Raw genomic sequence first — 13,066 nt, forward strand, 5'->3', positions numbered from 1 at the left:
CTGCAAAATCTGCCACTTGGCTCCAGTGACGATCTTGATGAACGCCAAATACGGAATTGTATCGCGTTGGACCGACAATCCCGTGCGCGTTGGGTAACGCGGGTTCGTGAGGAGTTGCTAAGAGTAGTCCGTGACCGCCTGTAGCAGGTTAACACCCTTAGCGGATTGCCTGGAGTAGCCCCAAGCGTCGTGCGGAGCGTTAAAATCACCTGCCACCACGAGTGAGGAACTTTTGCCAGCGCAACCGCCTTTGCCAAAATCGACGCATATGCCTGCCGGTGGTCCGCCTGCGAGCTGTATATATTCAAAATACGCTATTACTGAGCCAGTTGTTGCGGATGATTTCTGCCATAATCACGTCTGCCCTGGTTTTGCCCATCTGTAATTTATGTACCTGGTAAGAGAATTTCCTTGCGAACGAGGTTGCCAAACCTCGCTTACCCTCCTCGCGCTCCGATATGACCCGGTAGCCTGTGAAGGACAGCGCCTCTCCGAGAGTTTCCTGTAGTAGAGTTACGTGCGGTTTGACCGCCTGTAATGTGACAAACTGCTGCATCGGAACCCTGCGCCTCCTAAAACTGGCACAATTCCCCTGATACACGACCAACTCGCTATCATTGCGCGCCATGGGTGTTACCGTGGTTTAGCCACTCTTTGGGAGCGTTTGCGGCTACCCCGCCTGCAGGCGACTGCGAGCTGCTTGGGCCTTTCGATGGCGTGCGTGGTGAAGCCAACGCCGCTTGTGTGCTCTCCACTGCGGACTTTTAAGGAATAGTGTGGTGCCTTCCACCAGCTGTTTAATCGACTGCTGGATGCTTTCTAGGACTTCGTTACCGGACTCGGTTTCCATAGAATCCCATTCCCCTTGCTGGGCCGGGACCCTACGTTTACCCGAGTGCGCCTGAGCCTCAACTGAAGGAGGCATCTGCTGTTCAACCTGCGTAAACTGCAACTTTCGGAAAGACTCAAGGTCAACCCTCATTTTCTGGAGCTCTGCTTATCTTTGCATTATCTTGGACGAGTTTAGCTACCCTGGGGGGGGTCTTCCCTATGCTCTGGCAATGCTACCTGCGTTTGCTTTGGTGGTGCCTCTGGCTTCAGATTGGCTCGATCCGCCCAGGTAGGACCATTCTCTATCCGCCCCCGGGAGCGAAAGCGCCCCCTGGAGCGGGAGCGCCTCCTGGAGAGGCTGCACCAACGGCCAGCTGGCGTGACGGAGCGCCCCCGCCCGGGAACACTCCTCACGCTGGTGTCACGTGAACGGCCCTCCTGGGCCAGCTGTTCCTGAATCTTCCTGGCGCGCTTCCGGCGCCGTCTTCTGCGTCGAACGACGTACGGAACTTGAAAGCGTTGTTTGCACATTGTCCGCCACAGGCTGCGGGCCCTCACAAAGAGCACATTTCGGTGAACACGGGTGGTCCTCAGTGGGGAAACGAGCCCAAACCCCATGCACACCTTCTTGCTGGGATTGGGGCACACGTCTGCCCTGTGACCGAGGCCCCCCCAACCGCAGCAGACGTCATTTTGTCTCCTGTAGAGCGTGCAGCGCAGCATGCTGACACCTCACATTACGTAGTTGCACCTTCATGCCGTCGAAGAGTACTACTACCGTAGTGGTGGTCTTGAATCGCCTCTAGAGCCTTCGGATTCCGTTGGTTGACGATCATTGACTGGAGCTGAGTGTCACTGATACCGGCGTCAACTCCACGAATGCAACCCTTGCCGGTGTTATCGGGGGCCGGCATGTGAGCCACCTTGTACAATCCTTCGCCTTGCCGAATCTGCTGGATCCCTGCGTAGGCCTGAGCGTTACTCTTCGTCGGCGTTTAAACGACCAGAATGTTCTGAGCAACGTTAGGGCAAACGATGTTTACCGTCGGTCGCCGCCGAGGCTGGAGCCGCCGCCATGGCCGGAGCCTGTGCAAGCCGCATTTGACTGACTTTTTTAATGTCTAGGCCATCTCTCAGCCTGACGATGATGCGTATGTGGTCCCTCGGCAGGCGAGGGAGCTTCGCTACAACTGCGAGGCGCTTAGCAACGCCTTGCGTGGCAACCGTGTGGCGGCCACCCTTCACGCCTTCGTGCGGTACACTACCCAGCGCGGCGTCCGCGCGCACCTTCGTACTTCTGCACACCACTGTAGTCCAGCCAGGGCTATTCGCTTCTTCGCGGGAAGTTTCTTCTCCCTCCAATATCTCAACTTCAGGCATCGCGCCTTACTTTACCGGGGTAGGCCTGAGCCTACCCGTTCCTCGCCTCCGGCGTCGCCTAGCACGTTAGGGTCAGCAGCGTCGCGGCGTGGTCCGACGGAAAATTTTATACAGTTCGGTAAATGGACCACTAACCGAAATAAGTCCGATATCAGCGTAATCCACAAAAGAAGCGGGGTCGATTTGTGCAAAATTTAGCCACAGGAACCACAAATTTCCGACCAAAGACATTTACAGAAGTGGGAGCCGATGTTTTGACGCCTGCACTGCTCGGTGCCCCCTGGAGGCCTGCGGGGCCGACCAAGCTTCTTTTCACAGTTTTAGACAGCACGGCAAAGCAAAGCATGAACCGTGTTTTATTCAGAAGCAATTATCATCCCTTTCATCGTCATCTTCCGTTGGCACATACGTGTACAGAGCAAATCCTCTTGTATCGCGTCCTCACCTCGGTAGACCTCCACCGCAAAACTGCGTATTAGAATTGTGCAAATACAAAGGTAGGTTTTGCATTGGTGATGTGTTCTATAATCAAGCCGCGGTTCTCCCGTGCGTGCTAGATTCTTGTCCTGGGGCGGTGTTCTTGTTTGTCTCTTGGAAAAGGTCCGTTTTGTGTCCGTGTTATTGTGACCTACTTCCAGTTGTAGGTATGCTTCGGGTTGACTTTCACGCAACTGTTCCTGTAAACACATTTTAACTACCTTTTATGTGTTTATTGTTCCGCCAGCTTACCTACAACAATGCAAGGGAAACTCGTCTGCTGAGAAGCCCCGGTTCATAGCTCCGCCGTGCTTGCATGGCGTCACATGCGGGTGTTCGCTTTCAGCCAATGAGAGTTTGCTCAAAACAGACACAAAACGGACAAAACACTAGAATACCGTCCCTGCTTTGACGTTGCGCATGTGCATCGCAGAAACCAGTTGTCGACTTTTTTTTGCAGAAGTACGCCGGCCAGGGAAAAATCCAAGATGACTACTATGGCAATATCCATCCGGAGTTAAAAAGGGTCACAGAGGTATGTAAGATTTTGTATCTAATGTGTTCCTTGCATCAGACGAAAGGAATCTCGTAGGCTGGCTGCCGGAACGTGGGGGAGAATTTCTGCGGTTAATCTCAGCGTGGATCAGTTGGTCAAATCACGGGTACCGAACACATTGGGATCAGTTTGTCTGGGAAGCGTTAGACGCAATAATCTCGACTGCTCAAAGTAAAAATGCAGCTCGATTTATGCTCGCAGCGATGCCCCATTTCTGGGGAAAGTATTTGTGTTAGAAGATTCGGAAATTTCTGGGCCGTGAAGACAAAACACGAGTTTGTTTTATTAAGACGATTAGGTGCTTTATAGTGCCTCCCGCAATTGCCAGGCAGCAAACAATGCTTTATTCTCTGAGAAAGTGGTCAATTTAGGTATTTCAATTCTCCCACTGCGTTCTGTGTTTTTGACGTTACTTATTGACGTATCCGGAGCAGGTATGTGAGACGAATGTTAGTACGTTGACTAGAGAGGCAGCCGATGGCGAAACGTCCTTTGTTGGTTGGCTTACAGTCCGTCCTCTAGATGATGTCCCAATAGCACTCAGAATAAGACCCCTTAACAGCTAAGGTTGATCCAACTGCTCCCTACTCCTCCGCTGCTCTCCTCTTACTTTCTCCTCACCCGCAGCACCACGCGCCCTTCAGCGACGCTGCGGATGAAGCCTGAATGAAATATTGTTGTAACGGAATGATCGTACGTTTTGTAGCTCTATCGAGTTTTATTCGACGAGCCGAACGATGCGTTATCTGCTGCGGGTTAAGTGAGTAAAGCTGGCATTTCTCCCGTTTCCCTTTTAATTTTCGTGGCGTAGCCATTGGGTCACGAAGTAGGGTCGGGAGTGTCTTCGCCGCAGTCAGAGTCGCTTTGCGGCAACGTCGTCACTTTGCGCACGATCTCGTCGTCCGTTAATTAGTTCTGGGCACACCAATATGTTGCTGCCCCATGCAGCAAAGCCTCCAAATGTCGCGAAGCATCTGTTAACCCGGCGAGATTCAAGCTGATCCCCACCCAATCTGCAACTATCCAGGTGGTTCGAAATCAAAATGGCGCCGTTGTGGAGTCGCACCATGGCTACAGTAGCTGCAGTGTTCTGAAGGTTTTTGTACCGTGGCTTTGTCGCAGAACATTTTGCCCTAGAAATTATACATTACTCCTAAGGGACAACTGGCTGTCCCTCGGGAACGTCCAGAATATCCAGCAAATCCGCATTTTTGGAGTCCGAAAAAACGGTAGGCTACTGTATTTACATACGCCTAGGTCATTGCTGCGTTGATAAATCTTATTTGTAGCTCTGAAACCATCCTTGTCCGCCCTGCAGCGTCTTGCAATAGTTCTGAAAACGAATGCTTAAGGCGTGCTCATTGCTAGAAGAGTGACTAAGGACGCCAGAACATTGAAGGAGGTGATTGGAATTTTTCTACCTGGTGCGTTGTCTTTGAACGTGTTTGGCAGTACAGTGTCGATTGAGAATGGGTGCCAGTCAGATGAATAGAATAATTGTGAATTCACATGATAAGCCAAAGTTAAGAGGGAGCCGTGGCAACCTGCATTATGGTGAATAATTTACCCTAATCAAGCTGTGGTGTAAAAAAGATCGCTGACGATTACTATTTTGCGTAATGAGAAATTTGTGCGTCGCGCAGTGTCATGGCGCATAGCTGCTGTCTCAGTGAGTGATCGCGTGACGAGCGAACGGACGGCGGCGTGCGCTTCTCTCACATTATGTCACAGCGCGTCACTGCCGCCGGGAATGTTGCTGTAAATCATGTTTAAACCTCTCGCGCAAATGTCACCAATGGTAAACCTGTGCGTTGGCTGCGCGAACTGTGTCCCAGGAAGGGATCGAAATCCATAGTTTCTTACAATATCCACCAGAGAGGAATCTGGCGCTAGCGTCTGTGCGGCATATCAACGTGTGTCGTCATGGGCCGCCATCAAACCGTACGCTCTTCAGTTTCATCATTGACTTGGGTTTATATGTTTTAGGGGACATAAATTCGTATACGGTTGCACAAAAACTGAAAGAATAGTCTGCAGTTGCGTATAATAAAATAAAACGCGCTGTTTTAAAGCTAAGGAATGTGAAAGTAAAGCGCATGCCTTTCACTGAAAGTCTGCCGGAGCGACTGTGCCTAATATTATGCAGACCGGAGTCAATACTCTTTCAATAATAAGTTTTAAATCTCAGACAGGTTTTATGCGCGCACTTGTAAAACATCACGTTCGCGGTGGACCGGTGCAAAGACCGTCTGCTACAACTTTTGCGGCGACTAATTACCCGCTCAGTGAAGATATCCGGGCGCTCTTAACGTATGTACTGCTACTGCGGAAAAGAACCATGGGTACCACCAAAGAGCGCATCTAAATTGTACGTTTCTGCTTTTTAAATACGTACAAATGGTTGTGTGCCGGCACTAGGCCTCCCAGTTGCTTGTAATAAAGCACAGCTGTCTTACTACGAGCAAATTGAGTGAATTTCGAGCTTTTAAGCAAACCGAGAGAAGCGAGGCGAGTTTCGACGATTTCAGCTACAGACTCCAGAAGGGCCCATGCAGACACAATGCAATATTTTTTTTAAAAATTAGCGTTTTGTGGTGGCCCCAGCGCTTTCCCGATAGCAAATGATGCTTTATTCACTGAGAAATTAATTCAAGTAAAAAATTGGTTATCCAACAAAGTCGTGAGTTTCCGGACAGCGGCCATGACGTCACGTGGGCGGGTCTTCAAACGAACTCCAAGTGCGCCGTTCAGTCTTCAGAGGGCTTCGGAGCCTTGTTTACCATCAGTCTTAGATGGCGCCGCCATCATGTTCCGAATCGATATTCGCATTTGCTTTGTTTTTTACCGTTTTGGCGCATGGCATATGGCACATGGCACATAGCAGTACTCTTAATTCATAAATTGATTGATTGAGGAGTTTAATGCATCGACACTACACACACGATGAGGCGCGCTGTAATGGAGGGCTTCAGATAAATTTTAACCACCTGGGGATCCTTTACGTGCGCCCAAATCTCGAACTCACGGGTGTTTTCGCATTTCGTCTCCATCAGAAAAGCACCGGTGCTACGATATTTACGTGTACTTTCGTAATTTCTATTGTTCCATCCCACCATTCTTTCTGCCATAAAATGAATGCGCATTACACTTCAGCGAAAATAGCTCGTTCTTCAAACCTGTACGCCCTGTCTATCTTTCGTCTGTTTTTGCAGGCATCAGCCATTTGCACGATTTTGCATATGACATAACGTGTTCTAGTGCGGGAAACGGGCTAGTGAGTCGCATGTGCATTTCCTTTTTCCTAATTGTGTAGCTTATTTAAGCGAATTTTTCGTTAGAAGTCGTGTCAATATGGTTCTAACGAGGCACTATTTCGAATGAACCGAACATGTTTTGTCTGCGTGCCTGGCCCCTTCAAGAATCCGGTAGACATGCCAAGCCAGCAGCAATGATCTTCTCATAGCCCTCCGCACGACATGGATTCCCAGGCGCAGTTTCCGCTCCACTATACTTGCTACGAAACTCTATGTCGCCATCTGTGTCTCAGGACGGGACCGCGAACTGCGTCACAGAAAGTTAATGCGTACATTGTCGAGTGCGTGATTGCACGCGCTCGCGCTGCTACGGCGCCATCTCGCAGCTCGCCGCCACCCCCAGCATGTCTCACTGCCTCCCCCTCACACTTTTGCCACATTCCCTCTTCCGTTTTTTTCTTCGGTTCTCCCTTCGCTCGCTCGGTTACGAGGCTAGAGGGGACGCCAAGCCATAGTATCGGACGCTTCAGTGCTGCGCACTAAAACACACTCATTGTACCCAGTGTGCAATCTTGTGAAAGAGTGGAGCTGTGGTTCTGTGCTCTGTCCACTCGAACTTGAACGGACAATAGCACGAGAAGGGCAGCGCTGCTGCCACGCCAATTCTGCGGTTCGCGCAAAGGAATCCGCACCTAAACGTCACCGGCGTCAGGCTCCCTCCCTGGGGAAAGGGTGAGGGAGGAGAGGAAGACGCCCTTCGCGAGTCCGCTGCGCCCTCTGTATCGGCAACTGGCCTGTATCCGCTGTTCCCAGACCCACAAAACAGCTAGGCCACCGGCGGTTCTACAAACCTGCTCTTACCCCAGCGTGATAGACCAAAATGGTGGACCCACAATAGCTCCATCGTTAAAAATTTGGTAACCCCTTGAGAAGTACAAGGGGAAGCAGGAGAATGAGACGCGCTACTTTTAAGATTTCTATGTAAGTAAAACAAAAGCGGGGTTCCCCAAATTAGTTGGATTTAAAGCCGTGACATGGTATAGAAGACTAGAACACTTAAACCTCACGGTTGACGAGACAGGCCAAGAATGAGCATCACCGTTGCTCGTTAAGAGAATGTTTTAAGCATATCGAGTGTTTTTGAAAAGAAGGAACCGCTGAATGTGGCTGAAACGGGGGTAAAATCGGAATAGCATGCACTCTATCCACTGCGAGCGATGATATGCATAAGCGTCGTGCTGTTCAAATCAGCCAAATGACTAATGAAGCGTGTGCAGGGAGGGAGGAATGCATGGGCTTTTCATATTTCGAAGTTTCTCTGTTTTTGAAAAATGCCCATGAGCCTAGATTTCGGCGCATGTTAAATTACCCCAGGTGGTCAAAATTATTCTGGAACCCTCCACTATGGCGCGCCTCATTCAGAGCGTTGCGTCGGCGCGTTAAACCCTAGAATTAATCAAACTTTGTTCTTTTCCGAAGCAAAAGAGGATGAAGCGAAAGACAAAAGGTCACGAGACCTGACGAGCCAATTACGAATACATAACATTGCACACCAAAAGGAAATGGCATTAAAATATTTCTTCTCCTGCAGGTCCACGCAATTTTAACAGAAGTCTACGGCCTTAAAGACACCGTGGCCATACATTTCGAGAATAAAAACATTTATGACGGGCTAAAGGCATTTTTCGCAAAGTAAGTTTGGTCATGTTCCTGCTCATTGAAATGAGGTAACCTTCGGGCACTCCCCAGCTGCTATGCTAAGAAAACTGCTGCAGATTTGGTAAAAACGAGCGATGTTGTTTTTCCCCGCCTTGAAAAATGACGTTGCCCCATGGTGTTACGGCCAGGTAAATGGTGGAGAAAAGTGTTACATCTTATTACACCCTGCGGCACGCGCTGAAAGCTAATTAACTTAGCCCTGCTTTTCGGTGTGCATTGGGTAAAATGTACTCCACCCCCCATATGTAATGCCTGCAAGGGCTTTTCGGGTTATCAAAAATGGTTGACGATTACGACACTCGGTAGTGTGAAATCTGAGCGATCGCGAACTGCAGTGTTTGGCATGTCGTCGCGTAGCTGCTGTGTCTCCGGAAGTGACAGCGTCGTCAGCAAACGCACTACAGCGCGCACTATACTTTGACGCAATTTCGCAGCCCGTCGACACCACCGAGCATGCCTCGCGCAGCATTGACTCACTCCTCTCCATTCCAGCAGCGAAAGACTTTTTTAAAGGAGTGCTGACACGAAATTTCTGTTACGTTTTTTCCTGGTGGCAATAGGTGCTTACAAGCGCGCTAATCATAGAATGACAAGTTATATTGTCGAACGTAGCACGAAAAATTGGTCGCGTATCTGCTTTGCGGACCATTTCACAGACCATTTCCCAGACCATCAGACCATTTCCCAGTAGTGTCCCTAGAGGTTTTAAGAGCGCCCAATCCACCACTAACAAACCTCTTGGCGCCAGTATTGAATGAAACACGTGCATAACATAATACAAATATTTTGCCTAAGTACGTACAGTAGTGGAAGCATAATAGCAGCACACAACACCATGAATCGAAAGACCAGCTTTGGCGCACAAGTTTCAAAACTTCAAGACAATCAAGAAATGGTTTTGAACAAACACGTCACCACGGCATGCACTTTGAGGCTGAAGTGGGAAATTACCAGGCGATCGATTGGCTCCTTGTCGTCTTAAAGGTACCACTCACTTCTTGCGATTTATGGGGGCGAATAGTCACTTCTCTCCGGCGCAAGCAAAGAAGGTTTTTGAAAAAATTGCGCACACTCTGTACACCCGGTACGGGGTTGAATTGTCGCTATTGATAATTCAACATGGTAAGCACAGTTCCTTTCTCACGAGCACGCCGTCGAATTTCATCGCGAAGTGAACGTGACCAAAACACACGCACTGTGGCTGCGTTCAAATTCGCGGACAGGTTGGTAGACAGTTTACGAAGCAGTCAGACGTCAGAATCGTAGCAGACAGGTTGAGAAACGCAAGCTGCAGGTCTCGTAACTATTACGTCTATTACAAACATTACGTCATCTAAAAATTAAACAAGGTCATATTCGCCCCTAGTAAATTATACTAAATATTTCAGTAAAAGATCAAGCGTTAGAAGGTGGCGCAGGCCTCGCTTATTAGTTTAGATAGGAAGGTAGCCTGTATCGTTGCTGTCTTCAATGCCGTGTCGAAGCAGTCTTCGTTCGAATTGGAACGGGGCTTAACATAGCGGGTGGTCCGCAAAGACTGCAACGAAGCCGTTTAAATGGGAAATTGGAACGCACCGACAGCCTCAGCTGGCGGCTGGGTGAAGCTTTTCATTCGGGCAGATAGCGCTACGTAAGGGAGCAACAGATATCTGTCGCAAATTGCTGTACACAGAAGAGCGGAACCGGGGAAAAAGGGACCGGTCATTGCTCAGAGGTCACGACGACAATGATGATGATGATTGCTATCGGTTTCCTCTTTGTAGCGGGGTGATGACATGTATATCATGTCATCTTTCAAAAAAGGAGTAATATACCTATGTTTTATACTCTTGGTTTAACACAAGCGCTGCTTAGGGCAGGCACAAAATACTTTTTTTTCCTGTTACAAGTGGTAACTGTCCTAGGCAATAATGCCCTCTCTGCTTTTCGTCCATAAGCACTCTAATCTTATAATTCGTCGCCTCGACAGCCTTGAAGTTAACTTCCTTTGTGCTACACTTAAAGCCTCGGTAGCCGAATATTTCCATCATGTAGATTTGGATGAATACCCTCACATTCCAACACTATGTGCCGCATAGGTCCTGTTTTTTTCCCCCGCAAGACACGCATACCCCCATCATATTGTGAATACTTCCCCACAAAGCTCTTCCTAAGTAACCTGCCCTAGCCTCGAAAAGCAAAGCACTGCCCAGAAAATTGTGGTAGAAATTTTCCTTTCTGATGTTCAATTTTCCGTCCCTGCGCATCTCTAACGACGTTTTAGCTTCCACGTTTTCTCTGCATTTATTCGTTTCAATCTGCCGTGCCTCTTTTTGGTTACCTTGGCTGTCTTGAATTGTCCACTGTTCTTTCGGTATTTTATCGTTAGCCTTCTAATCTTCCTTAACCACTGCGTGTTCATGCTTTTCAAGTATAGGTACCTAAAAACCTTAGCTGCCCACCTTCGTTGATCCATTGCTCTCAACCTCATCTCAAAACATCATTTACTCTGTGCTTCTCGAGCTCCAAACGACGCCCAGCCCATATCTCCCTGTACTGCTTCGTTAGTTGTTTTTCCATGCGCGCCTAAGGCCAAACAGCCTACCGTTCTCTGGTTCACTTCAAAGCCTGATAGAACGTCTGATTTTAGGCAGAGTACAGCCTTCGCAAAAGTGAGACCCGGAACCATTACTTTCCATATTCCTCTCACCACTTCATATTTGTTATACCCCCACAGAGCTCTATGCTTCATTATAGCTGCGTTTCGCTTTCCCCTACCCTTAAGTTGCTCCTCATGAGTTCTTAAGTAGTGATCCCCTTCGTTTATCCACATTCCGAAATATTTATATTCTTCACTGTGGGTAATTCGCCTTTCTGGGTAGACACTGCATCTGTGCTAGCGTCGTTGAAACCATTATTCCCGATTTTTCTGCGGTAAAATTTAACCCGAGGTCGGTGGCTTCCTGGCCGCTAATATTTATTAGCCGTTGCATAGCAGTCTGGTTATCAGCTAAAAGAACAATGTCGCCTGCGTATAACATTCCCGGAATACGCTGTTGTACCACTTCGCCTCAGCTTATGGATTAGGCTCAACCCTACTTGACTTTCTTCGAGTTTCTTTTCTAACCCTGCCATGTGAAGCATAAACAGCATTGGGCTCAAAGGGCATCCCTGTTTCAGCCTCCGATGGGTGTCTACCTGCTGGCTGCATTTCTGTCCTTGCCATGTAAGGTGCACTTTATTGTCTTTATAGATTGCTATAAGGAACTGTATTAAACTCGTCATCTAATCCCTGGAGTTGCAGCATTTTCCACAGTAATTTTGTTTACGTTGTCATATGCCCTTTTAATGTCCAAGAGAATCTTGTCTAAATCCCTTCTGCAGTTCCCCAAGTATTTCATTTTCTTGCATCCATGCTTGAATTCTTGATTTTATCGCCTGCATTACAAATCTATACACCACTGACGTTACTTTGAGTGGTCTGTATGAATCAATACTGGCTTTGTTGCCTCTCCCTTTACATATGAAACTACTTCTAGCCAGTCCTCTGGTATTTGTTTGGTTTGTATCACCTTATCTATTGCCCTCATAAACGATTCCTTACTTTTAGGTCCAAGAAGGTTTGTCAATTGCATTGGTATTCCGTCTGGGCCCAGTGCTGTCCGGGGGGAAACATTTTGCTCTGTTCCGTCTTCGGTGGCGCGATGTTATCTGTGCAGGCTTACCTACAAATATTGTCCTAAACTTCTCACTAATCACTCGATGAATATGCGCCAACGTGTGCTCTCCTTCTAAATGTTTCCCCTCCTCATCACCCAAGAATTTTTGGCGGATATCGTTTTTTGAGCTTAGTAATTTTACATGGTTCCAAAACTTGGATGCGCTTTTGTCCTTCTTCCTTATATCTGCCATCCATCGTTCGCTTTTATGCTTGATCTTTGCTTGCACCATTTTCTGCTCTTCTTGTTTTTTCCCCGGTAGATATCCCATTTTTCCTTCACTACCTCCGGTTCCATATCAGTTCTATTTGCTTCTCTATGTTCTCTCGACGCCTTCCTACACTAGTCAATAGCCTCTTTTATTTCCCTATTCCACCAGTATCACGGCTTTCTTTTGCCTTTCCGTCGGCTTCGCTGCTTTGCTTCAGTTATCTTTCTCTTTACGAACGCAACTAATTCGTCGTAATCCCAATTTTTGTCTGGGTATTTATTGATTTCAGGTTACATTCTATCTTTTGAGGATCTTTAAATGCTCATTGTTCAAGTTAGTTCCTCCGATTGTACCTATTTCTAAATTTGTCTGGGTTTAGCCTCCAGTGGGAGGTAAGCCGCTTGTGGTCGCTTCCTAAGCTGTATGTTCTATTTTCATCTATCATCATTTCCCGCAACCTTTCGTATTCTGCCTCGGATACTAAACTATAGTCTATGCTGGACTGTCTGTTACCACTTTCCCACGTTATTTGTCCGTCACACTTGCTTTCCGTGTTTACTATTACAAACCGGTTTTCCTGACATAGGTCTATCACTACAGAACCGTTGTGGTCTGTGTATCCACCCAAACCTTCTAGTGGGCTTTCATATCTCCAACTAAGATTATTTCACCTGAATCTCTCAGCTCTTTTATATCTCTTCTCAAAAAGTTTACCATTTCCTCATTTTCCTCCCTAGCACTACTTCCGGTCCACAGATACACGAATCCTAACCATGTATTTTCCCCCTCTATGCTGCCCCTAACCCATAGATGCTCTTTACAGCTCTCATGCACTCTGCCAGTCGGTTCCTTGTTTAATGAGCATGCCAACACCTGTACCTCTCTTCATTCCTGTGGTCCTGTTGCAATTTTCTCAGACATAGTTGTCTATGACGGGGGG

The 13,066-nt window shown here is 47.9% G+C and overlaps 1 protein-coding gene across 2 annotated transcripts in view; it reads left to right on the top strand.

The window, feature by feature from the left end:
- LOC144162268 (uncharacterized) overlaps positions 1-13,066 on the top strand; it is a 196,361-nt gene that overhangs the window by 146,407 nt on the left and 36,888 nt on the right. For both annotated transcript variants that reach the window (XM_077692746.1, XM_077692745.1), the window contains exon 9: positions 3,149-3,223. In XM_077692746.1, coding sequence (XP_077548872.1) covers positions 3,149-3,223 — 75 coding nt within the window. The remainder of the gene's footprint in view (positions 1-3,148; positions 3,224-13,066) is intronic.

This window comes from Haemaphysalis longicornis, unplaced genomic scaffold, assembly GCF_048455015.1.
Source record: "Haemaphysalis longicornis isolate Haplotype H1 unplaced genomic scaffold, Haemaphysalis longicornis Haplotype H1 scaffold_12, whole genome shotgun sequence".
Classification (NCBI taxonomy): domain Eukaryota; kingdom Metazoa; phylum Arthropoda; class Arachnida; order Ixodida; family Ixodidae; genus Haemaphysalis; species Haemaphysalis longicornis.